The sequence below is a fragment of the Canis lupus genome, chromosome 11 (genome assembly GCF_011100685.1).
Source record: "Canis lupus familiaris isolate Mischka breed German Shepherd chromosome 11, alternate assembly UU_Cfam_GSD_1.0, whole genome shotgun sequence".
Taxonomy (NCBI): domain Eukaryota; kingdom Metazoa; phylum Chordata; class Mammalia; order Carnivora; family Canidae; genus Canis; species Canis lupus.
The window spans coordinates 64427341-64449993 of record NC_049232.1 but is presented as its reverse complement, the minus strand read 5'-3'; the positions used below and the strand labels follow the sequence as shown (position 1 = coordinate 64449993).

The following is a 22653-nucleotide window of genomic DNA, read 5'->3' as shown; positions in this document are numbered from 1 at the left end:
ATTCTATGGGTTCCTAATCTATAGTTGAGGATCAGCTCAAGTAATGGGATTACTTGGTTGGTGAGGGCAGGGAATTCAGCTCTTATGTAAGATTTTGAAGTATATACATAGTTAAAAGCCAGTGACATTGCCTTTTTTCCCTATTAGGTAAATGGCCTGTTCTGGAATGCAGATTCCACTGTGCTTGCAGTTTGGCTAGAAGACCTTCAGAGGGGAGAAAACTGCACTTTAAAAACCTATGGTAAGACAGCACCTAGCATCTTAGCCCCATGCCACATAAAATGTCGTTGAAAGTAGTAGGCTATGGAGTTGCCTTTCTCCCTTCTGCTTTGTCCTGTAATGGAATCGGAGATAACTGAGGGGGATAAATGGAAACGAGGGAATGGTTTGGTTTTGATTATTTAGGGATTTTTAGTCATGTATCATTTAGGGTTCTCTAGACAAATAGGTTGACAGGTTGGAAATTCAGTTAAGAGTTGATATTTCAGTCCTGAGTCTCAAATTTATAAGGACAGGCCTGAACTCTGGAAACTCATGCAGGTTCTGTCTTACAGTCTTGAGGAGGAATTCCTTCTCTGGGAAACCTCAGTTTTTACTCTTAAGGCCATAAACACCTTACATGAGACTCCCTCACATTATGGAGGATAATCTTTTGTATTTAAAGTCAATTGATTGTGAAGGGTAATCACATCTACAAAATACCTTCCAGTAATATCTAGGCTCTGTATGAATAGTGTTACTGCAGGAAGCTAAAGTGCTAGCCATAGGAAAACTATAGCAGTGAAAGAGAAACGGCATTAGATACAAGGAAGAATAATCTCTGTGCCTTTTTATTGTAGATTAGATTGTAAATATATATTTTTCAGTATATGTGTAATATGAGAAAATATTAGAAAGTAAAGATGAAGAAACAGAATTTTTCCATAATTCTGTTGCTCAGTAATGAGCACTATTAAAATTTTCTTGTCTTCCAGATTCTATGTGTATGGCTATGATCTCATTTTTGTTAAGTATATAAGTATGATACATGTAGTTTTATAACAGACATCTTTCCATTTCAGATACCCATGGACATCATTTTAAATTGCTGTATAATATTCATTTGTGCCACAGCTTATTAAATCTCATTCTGTTATGCACTTAAAGTTTTGTGATTTTTCATATCAACAAAAATGCAGTGAACATTTTTGTTGATAAATCTTCTCGCTTGATTGTTTTTTTAAGTGGCTTTCAAACTTTTTAATCAGTAGAACTTTTTCTTTAGCTGAAATGTTATTTAGAAGCTCATTTAATTCATTCATGGCACAGTCCTTCTCAATGCTGGCTATGCCTTTAGAAAAAAAAAAAAATGCCATCCAGGCCTCATCTCAGAGTTGAATTTGTTGTGTTAGAATGGCGTGTTAGAATGTGTACATCAGTGCTTAATTTAAAAATAAAAAAGCTTCCAGTTGATTATTAATATGCAGCCAGAGTTGTGAACCACTGATTAGCCAGAGTGTCAAGGGCTGGCACTGTGTTATGCTCGGAATAAAAATATTGCTCAGGAACAGCCCCATTGTCTGTCCTCACAAAGCATGAGTATGTAGTCTAACTTAGCAACTTACAGCTTGGTAAAAGTGTTCTAACAAAGGTTGGTTTCAACATCATTAGGTCTTTCCCCCTCCAGCTTTATTGAGATTGAATTGACACACATTGTGCAAGCTTAAGATGTATGCTATGATAATCTGACACGCATATGTTTTGTGAAATATTTACCACAGCAAAGTTGGTTAACATCCAACTTTGGATGGTTAATTCCCATTTTGGTTATTACGGCAAGAACATTTAAGACCTACGCTCATAGCAACTTCTGAGCGTACCATACAAATTGTTAACCATAATCACCATGCTCTGTGTTAGATTCTCGGAACATAAACTCGAAGTTTGTGCTGTCATCAGCATCTCCCCCATTTCCTCTGTACCCCAGGATTAGATCTTATTCTTTTAACAGATGTTGGAAGGAACAATTGCTGATGAAGGATTAGTATTGATCTTCTTCCTTGGAGAGCTGAATTATGCTTAATACCAGATCGCCGGGACATAACTGCATGTAAAGCTCCTAGAAGAAAATAATAAGCATCTTAAGCCTAATACAATATAGTGATGCTAGATGCAATCTAATGTTCTCAAATTGAGTGTTGTCATACTTTTAATCTAATTGCCAAATTTTCTTTCTAAATCTTTATATGAGAACACAACTCACTAAAGCACTGTCTTCCTATTAATTTTCTGTCCACATGACCCTAAAGTTTAAAAGTAGAGACAGCATAAATGTGTGCTTCTGGCCTTAGATTATCCCCATGGAAAACTACTTCTTGACTATTATTATCATTACTATTACTATTTGAGTGAAGAGGCTAAGCAGGAAGGGTCATTTGAAAAAGGAACACTTGCCCCTATCCCTGTCCAGCAGGTAATAGGCAGTCTGGTCCTCTGGCCTCTGACGTTTTTCCTCTCATTTCTCCCTTGCAGTGCAGCTCTGGACTGTGGGGAACTATCACTGGTATCTCAAGCAAAGTCTGCCCTTCAGCACCTGCGGGAAGAGCAAGCTTGTGTGTCTGATGTGGGACCTGGTGACCCCATACCGGCTCCATATTCTCTGCCAGGGCTGGCATTACCTCTGCTATGACTGGCACTGGACGACTGACCGGAGCTCAGGAGATAATTCGAGTGATATGGCAAACGTGGCTGTCATTGATGGAAGTAAGGAGCTAGAAAGCATGTCAGTGAGCCTGTTCCTGCAGATGTGATGGTTTAACTAAAACTGGGAAATTTTGGCTTGTGTGGTGCTTTGGTTGTTTGGTTTATTTTTACTTATTTCTTGTTTCATTTTGATTGGATGGGGATGCCCTTAGTGGGGGCATGTACTCTGCTGAGAATCATATCCCTTCCTCCTCCTCCTCCTCCCTCCCCCTGCCCACCCCAATTCTTCATGAATTTACCTCTCTGGCCTTTGAAGACATTGAAAATTTTGACCCCAAGTATAGAAGAAAACTGATTTTGTGGCATTGGTGTGTGAGCCTTATCTCCTAGCTCTGACATAGATTTACATTGACCCTTGCCCCCACCTCACTTGGGTTGCTTTGTTTTTTAATATAATACTTGTTAATTGTATAATCTATCCAATACGTTCAAGTCACAGATACTGTCTAATGTGAGGATTGGTTGGTGTTCTTTGTATGATGGGGAGAGGGAATTGGGGCAAGAAGTAGTCACCTGAATAGATGGTTTACCTACTGCTGATAACATAAAGAAAACTTGTTTCTAAGATTGCAATGTGTGATGCTGTGCGAATTTTATTCTCTGTAGCAGTCCTAATATAATTTTATAATTATATGTTCTGTACAGGGGACTTAATCAGATAGGTCTTATTACTAAAAACGTGCATCAGGGAGTGGTTTAAAGATTTCGAAGGGAATCATTGCCTTGGTTCAGTCTGGCTTGGTCGCATGCCTTGGTTTCAAGCTAGACCCAAAGGCCTTCTTGCCCTCATTGGACTGCTCTGGACCTGGAGGTGACAGTAGCCAGACAGAGACAGAGCCCTGACACTTAAGCTTCGCTTATTTACAATAAAAACACCAAACATTTTTAGGAATTGCTGTATATTTTCTATCACCGTTATTAGTGCCACCGTGCTGTCAGATGTTGGTTGCACTTTACAAATGAAACATGCATGTATCTGATCTCTTCTCTCTCTCATACCCAGACAAGGTATTGGTGACAGTCTTCCAACAGAGTGTGGTTCCACCTCCCATGTGCACCTACAGATTGCTGCTCCCGCACCCTGTGAATCAAGTCATGTTCTCTGCACATCCCAAAAAGAGTAACGACCTTGCAATCCTAGATGCCAGTAACCAGATTTCTGTTTATAAATGTGGTATGTTCAAAACCATTAACCAAGAAGTTCTGAACCATGTCCCTCCTGCACAAAAGAGAGTTACAGTGTGGTGTTACCTTAGCTCCAGAATAATTAATCTCATTATTATGATAATATCTAATGAATTTGTGGGGTTTTGGAGTGGGAGGGAGTCTGATCCCACTCTGGCCTATAAGAGCGATTCTCTTCGCTTGTTGAACTTGAAGAGTCCGTGATTGAAGAATAACATTCACCCTGGAAGTAGCAAAGTATCTTATTGCATCTTTAACATGTTTTAAGGTTCCATTGCCTTTGCACAGATTTCCATTTGATCCCACAGCCTTCCTAGGAGTGGCATCAGAGCTGGTGTTTTTCTGTTCTTTTTTTTAAGATTTTATATGTTTATTCATGAGAGACGCAGAGAGAGGCAGAAACATATAGGCAGAGGGAGAAGCAGGCTCCCTATGGGGAGCCTAATGCAGGACTCAATCCCAGGACCCTAGAATGAAGACCCAAGCCAAAGGCAGATGCTAAACCAATGAGGCACCCAGGTGCCCCATGTTTTTCTGTTCTATAGATGAGGGAAGAGAATGCCAAAGTGTTTGCAGTTTGCTTGAATAAGAATGGATGAGGATCTCACTTAGGTGTTCTAGCTTCTCCACCTGTCCTTCCACCATCCCATTTCTGTGAGTTTTTAGTTGCTTTCCTGATGTGTAGGAGAAGCCGACATTTGTTTTTATCTGTGAGTTCTGTGATCATGGTGTAAATTATATTGGCACATGATACTGGTAGCATTGTTTACAAATCATCTTGGATTCTCAGCTTTAAAAGTAAACAGAATTAAGAGGTTGAGATGTGGTTATTTCTAGATTGCTTTATTTCTAAAGTGGGGTTAAATGCAGGATTAGTACCCTTAGTATTAGGAAAAATGTGTGTGGGTTACTAAGATAGTAACTGCATTTTTATTTTCTAGATGATAGTCCAAGTGTGGACCTTACAGTGAAGCTGGGAGCTGTGGGTGGAAATGGATTTAAAGTTTCTCTTAGAACACCTCATTTGGAAAAGCGATACAAGTAGGTTGTTTTTTATTACCTTGTACCTCTGGGAACAGCAGTTAGTCCTAAATTCAGCCAACTGTTACTGTTCCATGCCTGTTGCTGAATGAAACAAGTAGATATGATGGCTGGGCCCTGGTTTTTCAGCCTGGTGGGGAAGTCTGTTATCTTGTATCTGCATGCCATATGCTGATGGGTGGCAGTGGAGCCAAGCTGGTAGTTGGCTTAGAAGCCATTTCTTCCAGCAGCCCTTGGTTCTCCAGGGAAGGTCATGTAGGAAAGGTAGAGGTAAGGGTGGTAGGGCCAAGCTGCATTTGCTTGTGTATATGAGGGGCTCTCTTGTTCACATACTGGCTGACTGAATGCAGTCTCTGTCTTTGTTGCATCCCACACTCCGGAACTTTGGGTTGCTGTGTTTTGAGTCCCTCAGGTTGGAAATCAGAATGCATTTTCCCATTGAAACAATGTTATAAATGATTGGGTATAAATGAGTACCTCAGGTATAAGTATTGTGAAATGACCCTGAAATATAATTACTAATTATAATATGACTTCTGTGAGAATCCAGGATTTGATTGCATTCTATTTGATAAGCGCATGTTCTTTAACTCTGCCCCATGAGAGCATATGTTTATAAATTAATAGGGACAGTAAACTGACTAAAATGAGTAACTGAATTTCATAAGCAATATGTTTCTTAAGTATATGCAGTATATTTAATAGATTTATATAAGCTTTCAACCTGCTTATGATTTGGTGGCAGCCTATATAATGCTTAGTCGTTTTCAAAGAACATTTTATGTGGATTATTTCATTTCACAGAATTGAACCCACTAGAGGACAGACTTAAGGCAAACTAGGAAGTGTGAGACAATTTAGAACATAATTTCATTTTTTTAAAAATTGAGAGGACAGCTCCAAGTCATTTAGGAGATTTCATGAAGGACATGAATACTTACTTCATCTTTGAAGAAGAGATTAGGTTAGGATCAGCAGAGATGGACGGGGAGGGTTGGCCATGGTGAGAGAAGTGTGTCGGTGGGGACCGGAGGGAGTAATATACTCCCATGGTGGGAAGAACACAGTGGAGGGACTGGAGTCCTGGAAGAGCTGATTGAGTAGAAAGATCAGGGTAGTGACCCAGCTTCTTCAGTGCGTGCTGAGGATTTGCTACTTAAGCTAGAAGGCGGGAGAAGTAGCCCTTATGAGTTCCTGCCAGAGGTGGCAAAAATGTGCTATCCTCTGATGTGTTAATACTACAGGAGGCAGGTGTTACAGGCCAAAGAAACCATCTCTGAAGCTAATTAGTTGTTTTGGTATGAGATGCTGAAAAATACCACTCTTCTGAGACCCACGTATCTGCTGGAGCCTGGTTTGAATGCTGGCAAGTGGTGATGGGGAAGCCTCCGGAGTTTGTTACTATAGGGCCTGGGGCAAGTGATTTCTTGGATAGTCAGTTTCCTGAAGTGTTCTCTTCAAATCTAAAGATCTCAGAATATAAGAAGCCTAAATAAGTAGAAAAATATTCTGGCATTACCTCAGGTTTTGTCCCTCCAAATAATTAGGAATTGATCGTATACAAAGTGGTTCATTCTTCACTTAGGAAAATCTCGGTCATACTAAGTTTGATTCATGTATTGCACGTTGTTCAATATTTAAAACAGACTTCAGTTTGAGAATGGTGAAGATCAAGAAATAAACCCATTGAAGTTCAGCCTTATCACCTGGATTCAGGAAGACGTTTTCCTGGCTGTAAGCTACAGTCCGTCCAGCCCTCAGTCTGCCATTCACCATCTGACTGTGGCCCCTTCTGAGGCGGATGACGAGCACAGGCAGCTCCATATTAGGTATGGCCACACTTCCCTGAATTTCATGTGCTCGTAGGCAGATGGTGTTACACTTTTGTCTTTTCTGGGTCTAGGATGATTTTGACTTCTAGTGAGCAAGATTGAGGGCAGGAGCTTCCTTGTTAAGCACACTTAGCAAGAGAGTGAAGTGTAGTTTTGAGTCACGTCAAGATACAAACCCAAAAATGCATCAAGAAGTGGGTGGAACATAGGACAAATACCAGTAGATGGGGCGAAACATTTTGAAGATGTGTTAAAATTTTTCATTCAGCATATACGTACATTCTAGCAGGGTAATTGTTCGCCAAAGAGAATTAACCGCTACAGTTACCCTTGTTAATAGGTCTATATACATGCACTTCACTTGGATGTGGTGACTTCGAAATGCTGCTTCTGGCTTCTTCTACATATTCAGTTTGGCACTTAACTACATGTAGTACCAGAAAGTCTTCTCTGTTTTCTCTTTGCTAAAATTTCACTGCTCGCTGGCCCTGAGTTTTGTTTTGATCCTAGACTGCATCTTTGTCACAGTACAGGTTTCAGGTAATGAATGCTATTTTCTGTGACGCAAGCCCCATTGTGCAGTAGATAGCTTTGTGAGGACAGCTCCGAGAAAGCCTCAGGCTTCCAGTGTCAAAACTTGGCACATTACGTCTAAGCTAATGTTTAATCCTCAGGCTACTTTGTAATTGAGAGTTTCCTAGGCAGATTATAATTCTGAAAAAACCCTTGTTGCAAAATTAGGAACTTTTTTTTATTGTATACACAAAACATACTCCATTGTAGTCACTAACTACTAATTTTTGACTCGCATCCTGACGGATACAGGAAGTGTTCTAGCTATATGCAATACTCAGTTAACCGTAACTGGAGCTTTTAAAAAGCAGAATGGATGGGAGATGGGTGAAACAGGTGATAGGGATTAAGGGGGACACTTGTGATGAGCCCTGGATGATGTCTGGAAGTGTTGAATCACTATATTGTACACTTGAAACTAATACTACTCTGTTACCTACATTAGGATTAAAATAAAAATAATAAAAAGTAATAGCAATTTACATCCGGAAATACCTAAATTGTACAAATTTCTGCTTCTGCAAATTTGAAATTCTTTTTCATCAGATTGTATAAAGAAAACCTAGATCCATCTCATTTGCTGTAAAGGAAATGAGAAGCCATTTAAAATTTCTGTTGCTTTGATTTTTGTTTCCCCCCCAAAAAGGGCTATTTTGTTTATATACAGTATTAATGTCTTTAAGGAATATAAAGTCTCTTAATTAGCTTATGGGTTTTTATACCATATATATATGATATTTTATATCTTACATTAATATACCTTACATTCTGTAAAAGATACTCTTTTAAATGCTGTGGTAACTTATTTCTCATACTACCTCTTTGAAGTATGTATTATTAGCACCCTTGTTTTATAGCCAGACCACGAAGGTACAGAGCAGTTAAGTAACTTGCCTGTCATCATATAGGTAGAGCCTAGATCCAGTCCCAGTCAGTTGTGGTCTGGAGTGTCTTCTCTTAACCTATTCACAGATAATTTATCCTCACAAAATTTGGGCCATTCTTTGTATTGGCCAAAAAGTCTCTGAATAACGATTAGCATTGGCAACACTTGCTTCTTTTTTACTTTTTCCACTTCTATTAAGACATATCTACTTTCTGTTCATTGACACATGAAAAAAAAAATATAATGACAGTAACAGTTTCCCCTCTTCTCATTAATGAAGACCCACAGATTTCCATGAGTGAATATGATAGCAATAAGAGATACTGAGTATGCTCATTTTCCTACAGATTCATTGCTTTATTTACTACAGTATGTATTTTAAGGAGACAGAAATGATACCATGCATGTCTAACAAAGACATTAAGTTGTTATAAATTGTATTAAGTTGCTGCCAGAATGGGAGTGATGACCTCACAGCGTAGACACCTAGCTTATTGGCATTGTGGAAAACAGTGTCATGTGATGGGTCATTATTTTGTGTGGGCTACTGCTTGCAATATTTATCTATCAGTGTGTATCTTCGTGCACGTGTGTGTATGTATTATGTATATATTGTATTGAATAGGCAGTGCAGCCCAAAGGTCAATTGCTTATTTCTTTTTCTGTTCTGCAAAATCAGTGAAATGCTACTACTTTTGAGAAAAGTGGTCTGCTCACATTCCCATTCTTGCTTTTTTTTTTTTAATTTTCATCAGTTCATCTGTGACAGTGGATGGAGTCATAATCAGTCTGTGTTGTAATTCCAAGACCAAGTCTGTAGCATTGCAGCTGGCTGGTGGCCAGATACTTAAGTACTTCTGGGGTGAGTATCAGAATGTTAGGAAAGCGAGTTTATGACTTACATAAATGTTTAATTCTTAAGAATGTTTGCTCGTGAGTTTCTTGTCAGTGCCACATTGACTGTTAAGTCTTTTAACCGTCCTAGAAAACCGTAAGCTGTAGAGTGGAACTAGCAGATGGATTCTATCCCTGTTTTCTCCTATATTGGACCAGGGTGTCCTAATGAGTTTCCAAAATATACGTGGAAAGTGATCCAAATTGCATGTTAAATGTTTCAGCAAGTATTGATGCAACAGTGTTTTACAGCGAGTGTACCAGCTTTTTGTAAATCTCATCTGCCAATCCTGCAGAGTCCCCCTCTCTGGCTGTTGAGCCATGGAAGAACCCTGGTGGATTTCCTGTTCGGTTTCCTTATCCGTGCACTCAGACTGAATTGGCCATGATTGGGGGAGAGGTAAGTGAATGCAGGGCCGAAAGCTTTACCACTTAGAATGTTGGCCCAGAGGGAGGTTGGGGGGGGGGGGGGGTAGGGCAACTGGGTGACAGGCACTAAGGAGGGCACTTGATGGAATGAACACTGAGTGTTATACCGTATGTTGGCAAATTGAATTTAAATTTTAAAAATTTAATTTAAAAAAAATGGTGGCCCAAGAACTGATGGCATTTGGTAAAAGGATGTGGGCTTGGGAGGTAGATATGGGTCTCCACCTAATCTCAGGGTATCAGAAGTTTCTGAGCCTTGGCCTCTTCATGTATGAAATGGGATTAAGAGATCATCCAGGATGTATTTAGCAGATAGTTGATTCCTTTCCTTGGAGCTATACATTAAAAGACAGAAAAATGCAGTTGATAGACTTTTAGCCCCTGTTGTACAGATTATTCAGAGTTAGTTTTATTTAAGTACCATTTGGGGACAGCAAAAATGTAATCCCCAAAATAGTATTCAGTAGGTTGTCATTCATCAAATATTGGAATGTCTGTAATTGTGTTGGGTGGGTGGATACAGTGGTTACAGAACAAAATAGCTGACTAACCTCTGCTCTTCTGGAATTTATAATCTATCAATATAGATATGATTGTCCCCTCTGATAGGAGAATGAAGGAATGGACAGGGTGTGGTGGTAGTATTGAGGTGTTCGGTGGCTAATGAGAGGGTGGTAACTCTGAGGATAGGTAACTGTATTCAGTCTTGACATGGACTTCGTTATGAAACCACAGGGCAATAGAACTATGTAATAGAAAAATTAGTTTAACAAAGTTGGTTAGAACTATTTGTAATTTCAGTTTTGTCTCTTTGCAGGAATGTGTCCTTGGTCTGAGTGACAGGTGTCGTTTTTTTATCAATGACACTGAGGTAACAGGGCTTGGTTTGGTGTGGGATCTTTTTCAGTTTTGGCTCCAAATGATAAAGCTAACTTTCCCCTTTGCCTTGTTGTAGGTTGCTTCAAATATCACATCATTTGCAGTATATGATGAATTTTTATTGTTGACCACCCATTCCCATACCTGCCAGTGTTTTTGCTTGAGAGATGCTTCATTTAACAGTAAGTGTTCAGCATGTATAGTAGAAAATAGTCCCTCTTCTAATATTTTTTGTCCTTTGAAGTCTTAATGACTTTTAATGTTCACCACCTACTTTGGCTTTTTATCAGAGTCCTAGACTGAGAAAACCTTTAGAGTTCATGTACTTAGCCCCTAATCTCAACATATTTCAGTTCAATATTTTACATGAGTTAGCAAAGACCTCCAGAGAAGGAGGTCCTCCATGGACCAGAACATTGTGAAATTAAAATGTTTTCAGGATTATATAACTAATGCAGTATTTTACCTTAGGGTACCATGTAGATGCAAACTGGGTCTAACTTCTTTGTAATCTTCCTTTGCTCACTGTGACTACCCTCCATTGTAGATGTGAAAGACTTCCTTCCTCTCATGGTTTATAGAAAACTGTGTCCATTTTTTCTTTAGTTCCACGTGTCTCCTTCCCCCACCGTGTGTGTGTGTGTGTGTGTGTGTGTGTGTGTGTGTGTTTCTTGTTCTAGAAAACTTCACTTTTAGTCTCTGCTTCCAACTTGGAAACCAGGAATCTTTCACTGATGTCATTTCACTGATGATGAAATAGAAAAACCGCATCCTCCCTGTGTTTTCTAAATCAGTTGAGAAGCTATGTATGTGAATATGCATGAGGGCTCTGTGAAAGAGAAAGCAGGTTCTAGGAATGATATAGTCAGAAAGGCTACTGGTCTTAAGGTTGAGTGGGAGAGCAAAGGGGTATGGTTGTTAATTGCTTTCTTCTATTTTGTTTTTGTTTTTTTAATTTTTTTTAAAGATACTAGTTATTTGAGAGAGCACAAAATGAGGGGCAGAGAAAGAGGGAGAAGCAGACTCCTCGCTGAGCAGGAGCCTGATAGGGTCCCCTGGAATCATAACCTGAGCTGAAGGCAGACACTTAACTGACTGAGCCACCCAGGCATCCCTGCTTTCTTCTATTTTGGATCATATGTTCAGTTTGGACTATGGTTAATGGAAAGTGGCTTGTCATGACAGTGATTCTTATGGCTTAGCCACTGGTGTTTTTAGCCTTACATGCAGGTCTGAGCAGCAGCCATGTGTCTAAAGGGGAATCTCTGCGGAAGGTGGAGAGGGGTTCACGTATTGTCACCGTTGTACCCCAGGACACAAAGCTTATATTACAGGTAAGCTAACTTTTCAGGGTGTGTTTCTGATTATTATTAGACTGTCAATACGAAACAGTTCTTGCAGATTGTATTTTAGGCCCTCTTATCATTTGTAACAGTTTATCATAAGCCAATCCTTCCTGGGTGCTAGGTTCTGTTAGCTTTACATAAAGGAGTAAAGTTAGTTCAGGCTGTGCCCAGCAAGGCTAGAAGAGAAGGTTGTCTGGAGCACAACTAGATTCTGCAGGAAGTGTGCTCATTTTTATAGTATTGTAGTTCTCTATGAAGAGTTAGGTAAAGTATATCCTGGGTATTTAAATTTTTTCTATTCAATTAAAAACATTATTGTTCTGATTTATTTAAGATGCCAAGGGGAAACTTAGAAGTTGTTCATCATCGAGCTCTGGTTTTAGCTCAGATTCGGAAGTGGCTGGACAAGTAAGAACCATGTATATAACTAGTTTACTTGTTACAACTTCTGTGTGAAGATAATAATTATTCTGTTAAAAATTTTAAAACTTAAAGTATGAAAAAGGTGTACTACACATGTCATCAATCAGATTCTCTGAGGCTTTTTTTTTCTTCCTATACTTTGATTTTTGTATTACAAAGTCTGATAAGTATTCCTTGTAGAAAGAATGATGAAACATACCATGCAAGACAGGGTTTCCTAGCCTGAGGGGATCCATATGGGTTTCAGATGGTCTGTGAACCCAGGGAAATTGTACCAAACTCTGTGTGTATTTATTCAAGCAGAAGGCCTAAGGCTTTTGGCAGATGTACAGAGGAGCCTGTGACCCAAAAATGCCTGAGCCACTGTTGTGAAGGAAATGATCCATTGTTAATTTATTTTAGGGAAACTTTGTATTAGAAAGACCTTTCTTAACATCTTGTTAAGAGAGAAAGTACACCCAAGTTTTGTGATGATTTTCTGTCACACATATGTGGGGATGTAGTCCACCAGATTGCCATGGTGACTAAGTCCCACCTTTTAAGAAGGCAAGTGAATCTGGTACCTGATTTTTCATTCTGTTAGTTGAGAGTAGCAACCCAGTAGTAGTTGTTAAGTATAACTGGTTTGTATCATAAGGAAATGTGTTGGATCCAGGGAGTTTAGTTTTTATAATATGACCTTTGTGTTCATTCCCTGCTGCTTCACAGACTTTTTTTTTTTTTCAGACTTATGTTTAAAGAAGCATTTGAATGCATGAGAAAACTGAGAATCAATCTCAATCTGATCCATGACCATAACCCTAAGGTAACTTTGTAAATGTGGTATTAACTCTAGCCTACCTAAAACTTGATCCAGTGCGATTGGAACTAAAATTTTTTTGTCCTTTTTTTTTTTTTTTGGGTAGGTGTTTCTTGAAAATGTGGAAACCTTCATAAGGCAGATAGATTCTGTAAATCATATTAATTTGTTTTTCACAGAATTGAAGTAAGTATTTTGAATAATTTGTGAGTATCATATCCACAATTTATCTAGTTTAGGAAATCAAACAGATAAGTAGCTAGAGGAGAAAAATTAACTTGGCGTTTGATACTGTTTTTATCACTATAACTCTGAGATGCCACCTGTAATAGATTTTTGCCCTTTACCCTTTTTAAAAACAGCCTATTTAAAACTAAGACTTGAAAACACGTCATTTAGAATTATAATTGACTGTTTTTAGGTGTACCTAGGGACTATGTGTCTCATGAAATTGAGGGCAAATGGCATGTTTTTCTGCAATGTCTTGTTTCCAACCTAAGAAACAATTTTAATCATATAAGAAAAGTTGAGAGAATTGTCGAGTTAGCATCCTGTGCCACCACCTAGACTCTCTAGTTCATATTTTCCTATGTGTGCTTTGTCATGATGTACCATCTGTCCATGTCATTCATCGTTTTTAAGGCAAATTTTAAGTTAATTGCAGCGTCAGTCTACTTTATCTCGTAATCTCGTAATATTTCACTTTGTAGAATGCTGACTAGAGTGCATTCTCTGCGAGTCAGATTCACATGTGGTGAAACGCATAAATCATAAATGCACTATTCAGTGAGTTCTGACCAGTGTGTACTTCCATGTACCCAAACCTCTGTCAAGATAGAGAACACCTCCTTCACCTCAGAAAGTTCCTCCAAACCTTGTGTCAGTCAGTCTTGTCCCCACCCACTAGGCAACCACTGTCATGAGTTTTTCACTGTGGATCAGATTTGCCTGTTGAAGAACTCTATATAAGTGAAATCCTATGGTATTTACTCTTCCTAGTAAGTTAGGCTGCTCTCATTTGGCACATTACCTTGATTCACCCATGTTTTTGCTGGTATCACTAGTTTGTTCCTGTTTACGCCTCAGTAGTGTGCCCTCATGCAAATATGCTACAATTTGTTTATTTGTACCCCTGCAATTGGACACCTGGTCTGTACCCAGTTTGGGGCTAATGTGAATGAAACATCTATATCACTGTACAAGCGTTTGTGGATGTGCTTTTAAAAAGAAAAGATTTAGCGGGATGCTTGTGTGGCATGCTCACATGATGCTCAGCAGTTGAGCGCCTGCCTTTGGCCCAGGCCGTGATCATGGAGTCCCAGGATCAAGTCCCACATCAGGCTCCCTGCATGGAGCCTGCTTCTCCCTCTGCCTATGTCTCTGCCTCTCTCTCTCTCTCTCTGTGTCTCTCATGAATAAATAAATGAAATATTTAAAAAACAAACAAAAAAAGATTCAGTTATTTGAGAGCGGAAGAAGGAGAGAGTCAAGCAGGGCGGAAGAGCAGAGGGAGCCTGACTTGGGGCTTAAACCCAGGACCCCGAGATCATGACCTGAGCCAAAGCCAGATAATTAGCAGCCAGCTGAGCCACCCAGGAGCCCCTCATTGTAGACATGTTTTCATTTCTCAATTTGTTTGTTCATTTTTCACCTTATGTGAATATGATGATCCTGTTTCCACATTTGGTCTTAGCCAAAAGGCTGAAAAGCGATGAAACTTTTCCAAAAGCCATTTTTATTACCTCTTCAGCATGCCTGGGTATATGTCAGTCATTTGGTATCAGGAGCCACATGTTCAGTTAGTGACCTCTTAATGACTTGTTCTTAGGGAAGAAGATGTTACAAAGACCATGTATCCTCCACCAGTTACCAGCGCTGTCCAGCTGTCCAGGGATCCTGATGGGAAAAAAGTAGATCTTATCTGTGATACTCTGAGAGTAGCCATGGAGAGCATCAATCCCCACAAGTATGTGCGCCATCATTAGTTGGCACTTTTTGAGTCACAGAAGCGTACTGCTATCCTTACTCACCTTGTTCATTCTTATTCTGGTGTTTTTCACTTACCTCAGGTATTGCCTGTCAATACTCACCTCTCATGTGAAGAAAACAACCCCAGAACTGGAGATTGTGCTGCAGAAGGTACACGAGCTTCAAGGTAGAGACCCATTCACGGTTGGTATTTCACGGGGCCTCGGCTGTCACCAGGCTTCCAGGCTTCTGGAGAGCTCATTGACCACAGTCAGAGCCACATCACACATTAATATGTGGCTTTTTGGTTGCCATTTTAAGACCTGTGTCAGTTTTTTTGAGTACTTCCCTACAAAACTTGTACAAAAGAAATCATATGGTATCCAATTCTGTCAAGAAAGTTTGTTACTTTTTCTTTTTGGTTATGTTGCTACATGTGTGGGTTTTTTCCCCAACTGGCTTTGTTGTGTTTTGTTTCCGTACACTCTGACAGGCAGGACTCCACCAGTTCCTGATGCTGTGAGTGCTGAAGAGGCCTTGAAGTATTTGCTGCTTCTGGTAGATGTTAATGAGTTATATGATCATTCTCTCGGGACCTATGACTTTGATTTGGTCCTCATGGTAGCCGAAAAGTCACAGAAGGTACGTGCTGTTAACTGCTTGAATGTCCTTTTGGATCTTGGTTCTGTGGTTGTGGCAGTTGGAAACCCTGCCCTGGGCAGCACGGGATCTTGTCTGATGTGAACACAGCGAGTACAGGCCTGGGGGGCAGAGCTGGGGCTTTCCAGGGTTTCTGCTTCTAAGCCTCATTCTCTATCATAGTTCGGGGCTGATCAGTGTTTTGGATGCCAGGTTGAACAAGTGAAATAAAGTTACATGATTATTTTTAAGATTATGGTCATACATGTGAACAAATTCTCTTGTAGAGGAAATACAGCGAATGATTCCTATTCCCATGCAGTTCCTTCTTAGATGGCTGGCAAGTGGGCGCACAGAGAATAGGAAGGTTTGGGGCCTCTTGTCCCACCTTGGCATGCTCATTGAAAAGCTTGGGCGCCCCTGGTCTGCACAGTGTTCAGTCTGGTTTCTACAGCCTCAGTTTCATCCTGTCATCCTTCTCCTTGCTCTTGCCAGAAGCATCTTTCCAAAAGGAAATTTTGATCCTTCATTCTCCTATTTGAAATCCTTCGTAGGCTCCCCATTGCCCCTGGGATAAAGTTCAGAAGCTGTAATACGACTTAGGCACCTGCCTCCCAGGACCTGGTCTCTGTGTATCTGCTCCTCTTGATGTTGTGCCTTTTTCTCAGCTCTCGGTAGAGGAGAAGCGGTGCTTTTGTCCCCCTAGCAACCACACACCTCTGCAGGTAGTGTTATTTCTGCTTCCCATGGGCCTGTGGGCTTTCACCACCATCCCCTTCCCCATTCACCAGCCTAATTCTCACTCGTCTAAGGAAAGGATGCCAAGGTAGCATCCTGCCAGTGCTCCATTCTTGCCTCCCTGCCCACCCATAGGGACTGGATGAGATTGGCCTCATGCACTTCTGCACTCGTTGCCTACCCCTGCATATCATTCTAGCTCCTCTACTAGATGGTAGGTTTCCTGAGGGTGAGGCTTGGTTGTATTTTTTGTACATAGCGAATTATTTCTAAATGTTTGTCAGTTGAGCACTTTGGCCTGTAGTTGTTCTCTATATTACATGCATGAGTATTTAATTTTTTTCTCTTGGGTTTTTTTTTCTAGATTATTATTACATGTATTTATTCTGTCTTCTGTCCAGTGAAATTGCATTAAGAACAAGGAGCATCTGTTCTTTAGAAAGAAAAGTTTTTGGGGCATGGCACAGAGCTGCAGACAGTGCTAATAAAATCTTGGTTGGCAGGGTCTTAGAGTTTTGTCTTCAACTCAATACAATTTTACCTTTGTTTTAAAACTTGCTGGAAGGTAGGGCAAGTTGGTTAAGCGTCTGACTCTGGATTCCGGCTCAGGTCATGATCTCAGGGTCCTGGGATCGAGCCCCACCTCAGGCTCCATGCTCAGCATGGAGTACCCTTGGGATTCTCTCTTTCCCTCTCCCTTTGCCCCTCCCCCAACACACAAGTGTGCCTATGTGCACATTCTCTCTCTCTTTGTCTATAGAAGTAAAATCTTAATGGGATGCCTGGGTGGCTCAGTGGTTGAGCATCTACTTGTGGCTCAGGTTATGTTCCCGGGGTCCCGGGATTGAGTCCCACATCAGGTTCCCCACAGGGAGCCTGCTTCTCCCTCTGCCTGTGTCTCTGCCTCTCTCCCTGTGTCTCTCATGAATAAATAAAATCTTAAAAAAAAAAAAAAAAAACTTGTAGAGGGAGGGCATGAGATGTCATGCAAACAGCTCCAAGCACAATGCCTTGCACTTCTGGAGAAACTTGGATGCATTTTTGAATATCTTATACATTGAAACCTTGTTTTCCTTATTTGCCTCTTAAATAAGTGGTTGTGAAACTGAATAGGAGAACATCGTCATTATTCAGAATGAAGACAATGCTTATAGGTTAAAGCATTTTCACCAAAACTTGTTTTATGTTTCATTTTATATGTTATATAGTATGCGATTAATATACTAATGTAGTACGTAGCTTAAAAATTATGTAGCTTTTGGTTTATTGAGTATTATAATTGTTTTATGCATATTATAAATAAATGTAATTGTAAGCAATAAAAGTCACTTATTGGTGTGTGTGTTTGTGTGTGTGTTTTTAAGGATCCCAAAGAATATCTTCCATTTCTTAATACACTTAAGAAAATGGAAACTAATTACCAGCGGTTCACTATAGACAAATACTTGAAACGATATGAAAAAGCCATTGGCCACCTCAGCAAATGTGGTAAGTGCAAGGATTAATATGTTTATTTCTGCTTCAGATTTTCTTTGGAGCTAGACAGATCTAAGTTAAAGTGTTGGCTTAGACATAGACTGTAGTTTCTGCTCCTGAAAATTTAAAGTTAATGTATGTGCACCTAATTTTATCATATGTTCTGAAAAGCTGAAGGCAAAGCAAATGACTTGTAATGAACTAGAGGAGCTCCCTAACTAAAACAATGGAGCAGATCCTTTTTGGGTTAAGGATGACCACCTCCTAAATTCATTTCAGTATCTCAGAATGAAAATTGATAATTCACTTTTCTCCCATGGTATTTGCAAACACCTGAGGGACAGGTAGTTTATCTGGAGTGAGTATCGTGCCCACCGGTAGCTCCCAGAGGGACAGAGCTGTAATTGGTAGTGATGGAATAGGACTAGCACGATGCCAGTTGTTCTGCTTTACCCCAGCCCTGTCCCACGCTGGAGTTCCTGGTGTCAGCAGTTGTGGTTTTTTCCACAGAGCTAAGATGGGGATAAGGAAGTTACCTGGGTGTCATTGAGCTTCTTTGGAGAATCTAATTGAGCTGGGCTGGGATAGGACTCAGGCATCCGTATGGTTGATAAGCTCCCCAGATGATCCTAATGGAGGAGGTTGAGAAAACACAAGGTCAGGTGGTTATTTTATCAGGGATAGTGTATAAAGTAGCCTTTTACATAGAACTCTGATCCCAAGCAGTGCCTCTCAATACGTCGTATCTGCCAACGTGCTTTGCTAAAATTAAAACTCCTGTATTCTGTTTTCCTGATACTCTGATTCTGCAGGTCTTACCAAGGTCCCTTGTTGATTTCGTTGAGAGACCATTGGTATAAATGAAATCCATTATGCTTCTAAAGTCTTAAACTTGTGTGTGTATGAATCTTATTCTTCAGGACCTGAATACTTCTCAGAATGCTTAAACTTAGTAAAAGATAAAAACTTGTATAAGGAAGCTCTGAAGTTATACCCATCAGATTCGCAGCAGTACAAGGTGAGTGGAGTGCGAAATGAGGCTCTTCTGACTTTGCTTTGTCCCTTAGCTGGAAAGGGGTCAGGATCCCGAATTCTTGGTTTCAGGGTTTATCTTCAAATGAATTCACCTCATCTTGAAATCTTCTCTAAGAGAATGGCCCTGACCTACCCCTATTTGAAGAAATTGCCCAGGCTGGAAACCTAGGAGTTGTCCCCCATTCCTCATCATGAATACCATGGCAGCTTCTGCATGGGATACCTTGCTCCAGCGCAGCCTTGCTGTCACATGACAGGTCATCCTGAGGCGTGTAGATTTTTCTCATGTAGTTTAGAATAAAAGGATATACAGTTAGGTTGTTTGTTTAAACAAACATCTATTTAGTTTTGCTTATATGTCGGATACTTTGCTAAATGTACTGTATGATTCTCATAAAGACCTGATAAGGTGAACAGATGAGAAAACAGCTTGCTTCCTGGAGCTGGAGTGTGAAGCCACTGGCCTGGGATGCAGAGCCCAGGCTGTCTGACCCCAGAGCCTGTACCCATAACCACTGCTCATCCTTGCCACCATCACTGACTGCCCTTTGCAGTTGGTCCATGTCTCTGTGCTCTGGCTCCTGCCTGCTTTCTTAGCATCGGCTGCCCCTTCCAGGCCTCTTCCTGCCCCTGTGTTCAGCCTCACTTGTCTTTCAACTATCAGGTCTCCTCTGCCAGAAAGCTGTTCCAGGGCAAGGTGCCCAACCAAGCTCCCAGGTCACCTTCTTCCCTCAGTGATGACACATAACAAAGTGCTGATGCACTGATTTGTTTACCCCACCGCCTGTGGGCTGCTTAAAGGCAGGAACTTTGTGTGTCTGTGTTCCTGCGTAACATTGAGCCTGGGGATAGAGAATTGGGCTGATGGCTGCCTCTTGGCTCTTATTTTCATTGTCTCTTCCTCTCTTCTGTGGTCTCTTTTCTCCAGTCACCCCAGCCTTCTTCTTACTCCGTCTTGTGTATTCCCTACACATCCCTGCCAGATGGCCATGGTGCTTTCTGTAGCTCTTGGCCTGGGATACTCTGCCGTAACTCTTCACATGGCTTATTCTCCTCACAGTGCTCTGAAATAGCACCCCCATCTCGCTCTCTCTCGACCACTATGTCACAGGCCATATTGTGTTTATAAGTCCATTCTCTGTCTCCACAAGAGCAGGACCTTTTGGTGGTTCTTGTTATTTGTTTTTCTTGCCTGTTTGTTATTTTTTGCATTACTGTGTGATTCCTGCTGTCCTGAGTAGTACTCAGTAATTATTTGTTGAGTGGATACATGGCACATCCTCAGTGATTGAGATCACTGACTAACCACAGGATATTCCTAAGTAATTCAAGAGAGGGTCAAATGTAGTGACTGAGACAGCCTACATTGGAGGTTAAGAAACTGTACCTTTCCTTACTAACCCGCATCTCCTCTCGCCACAGGATATCAGCATTGCTTATGGAGAACACCTGACACAGGAGCATCTCTATGAGCCAGCGGGGCTTGTGTTTGCCCGCTGTGGAGCCCACGAAAAAGCTCTCAATGCCTTTCTGGCTAGTGGCAGCTGGCAACAAGCTCTCTGCGTGGCGGCCCAGCTTAACTTGACCAAAGACCAGCTGGCTGACCTTGGCAGAACTCTGGCAGGTAAACGTGGCTGTTCAGGTTTTCTGAAATAACTCTCCCAAAGGTGTTCTGTTTCTTCCTTTCTTTGGCAATTTTTGCAAGTAAATTTAGGACAGCATACCTTGAGGCAGTCTCCTGTTCACTAATAAAAATTAATGAGATGATATAGAAGGGTTTATTAAGTAAAGGTTAAAGTGCTACAGTGAGAGTCCCCCAGTACAGTGACATGATAAAGCTTCTGTCTCTCACAGAAGAACTGAGAAGTCCTTCCATCATGACACTGTCATCTCAGGCAGATGGTTGTAGCTGGATTTTTCTCCACACCCTTATTCCAGTCCTTAGCAAGAGGAAAAAGCTAGAGCTGCAGGAGAACACTGGAAGTTGGAAATGACCTGAAAGTTACACTGTTTCTTCTGTTCCATCTCATTTGCCAAAACTTACATCATATGGCCACACCTAGCACAGAGTAGCTGTGGGGCTATGTGCCCAGTCAGAAGGTAAACATGAGTTTTGGAGTGGAGCCATTCAGGTATAGACAGTAGATCACTGGGAAACCATAATAACATTTATGAGAAATGAGGTAAAAGAAAAGGCAAAATGTATAAGCATTCTGAAAGCAAAGGCAGTTTAGCTGTGTCAGGGTCTGGGGATTGTCTGAACCAGAGGCAGCCCTATGTCAGTCTGATTTCTTAGAGGGAGGGAAGCTTAAGGGCTACCTGGGAGAAGAGGTGAATAGGGGCTCTGCTCTCTCAGCTGTGCTTGAGGAAAGTGATTAGTGTATTATTCCCCCTGCCCTTTTTAGAGTTTTACAAATACTGTGGTTTTTTTTAAGATTTTATTTATTTAAGAGAGAAATCGAGAAAGAATGAGTGAAAGGAGGGGCAGAGGGAGAGGGAGAAGCAGACTCCCCACTAATTAGGGAGCCCCATGTGGGACTTGATCCCAGGATCCTGAGATCATGACCTGAGTTGAAGGCAGGTGCTTAACTGACTGAGCTACTAAGGCACCCCAAAAATACTGTTATGGTTTCAAAAAAAATGCAGTCCTGAAAAAACTCCAATTTAAATCCTGTTAAATGTATATACAGTATCCTCCTTAGTTGTTTGCATTCTTCCTTTTTCTGTGGGTCATAAAAATGTGTAAGGTTACCACATTCTTTTTCTGGTTATTGGATCTGCAGGCTCTTCTATAAGGCCTCTTAATTTCCATTAAGAGTTTCCAAAACTCTTTAGTTTTTGTGAATTCCCTATATTAAGCCTTTTAGTTTCTCATTCTGGCTCCGTTGTTACTTCTGCTTTAGGAATTTATGTTTTGGTCGTTTATACCTTACAGCTCTGTTCTTCGGGACTATTATCATCTCTTACATTCTTTATAACTCCGAGCTTGCTGTTTGTCATGCCTTATGGTGTTCACCCAGTTCTCCTAGATGGTTAGCAAAAAAAGGTAGGGAAGGCGGTTGTCAGAGATTGTTGAGAAACGGTAGAAGGTGGAGTCACTTCATGTGCACTTTAACTTAGGCAGTTTATATAAAAAAGAAAGAGCTGTTTAAATTGTGGAGATGATTCTACCTGTTTTTATCAGGGATGATACATGTACTGGAGTTTGCCTGAGAGGGGATACATGAATCTGCCAGCCCCGTAGTCAATTTCAGGTCTTGTGTGCCTCTCACAGCATGATTATCTCAACTGTACCGAGTGAATCGAGGATCTAAAGATACCGCATGACCACCCCCTCCCCACCCCCCAGCCAGCTACCTTCATCTTAGTGCTCAACCAAAGAACAGCAGCCTCTTCCTATTTGAGGAAGAAATGGATGAGCCAGAGATGCTAGGTCAGTTTCCCATACCTGTGCCTTTATAAGCTTTTTTGATGGATGGTTTTGACAATACATGGGTTTCACATTCCATGCTAAATTTAGATCATAACTGTCATTTAAGATAGGACTCTGGTATTCCTGCCTATTTCCTAACAGAAATTCACAAAGTATATATTTTGGTAAATTATGAAGATATATTAGTGAAACATTTCAGCAAAGGAATCTGTTTAGCTTTGTTTTGCCCAGTGTTTCACAAACTTACTTGACCTGAGAATGGTTTTTTGGTGTTGCCTTTTATTATCCTATGGAACAGTTAGGGAACACTATGGGAAATGCTATTTTAAAGCAGT

At 40.7% G+C, this 22653-nt stretch overlaps 1 protein-coding gene and 1 long non-coding RNA gene across 4 annotated transcripts in view; one reads left to right on the top strand and one right to left on the bottom strand.

The window, feature by feature from the left end:
* ELP1 (elongator acetyltransferase complex subunit 1) overlaps positions 1-22653 on the top strand; it is a 58566-nt gene that overhangs the window by 11325 nt on the left and 24588 nt on the right. For all 3 annotated transcript variants that reach the window (XR_005367131.1, XM_038553037.1, XM_038553036.1), the window contains exons 10-28: positions 148-241; positions 2512-2742; positions 3746-3916; positions 4869-4968; positions 6615-6797; positions 9015-9121; positions 9450-9553; positions 10400-10453; positions 10538-10643; positions 11680-11795; positions 12142-12215; positions 12957-13035; positions 13136-13215; positions 14858-14995; positions 15099-15184; positions 15491-15639; positions 17739-17862; positions 18771-18868; positions 20308-20509. Coding sequence is in view for 2 of the 3 variants with exons in the window: in XM_038553037.1 (XP_038408965.1) it covers positions 148-241; positions 2512-2742; positions 3746-3916; positions 4869-4968; positions 6615-6797; positions 9015-9121; positions 9450-9553; positions 10400-10453; positions 10538-10643; positions 11680-11795; positions 12142-12215; positions 12957-13035; positions 13136-13215; positions 14858-14995; positions 15099-15184; positions 15491-15639; positions 17739-17862; positions 18771-18868; positions 20308-20509 (2296 nt within the window). In the remaining variant the exon portion in view is untranslated. The remainder of the gene's footprint in view (positions 1-147; positions 242-2511; positions 2743-3745; positions 3917-4868; positions 4969-6614; positions 6798-9014; positions 9122-9449; positions 9554-10399; positions 10454-10537; positions 10644-11679; positions 11796-12141; positions 12216-12956; positions 13036-13135; positions 13216-14857; positions 14996-15098; positions 15185-15490; positions 15640-17738; positions 17863-18770; positions 18869-20307; positions 20510-22653) is intronic.
* Positions 226-22380, bottom strand: LOC111098125. Its single transcript, XR_005367132.1, has 4 exons — positions 22243-22380; positions 18387-18479; positions 14772-14925; positions 226-2098 (listed from the first exon to the last, which is right to left on the bottom strand). It is a non-coding gene; the product is annotated as an uncharacterized LOC111098125 (long non-coding RNA).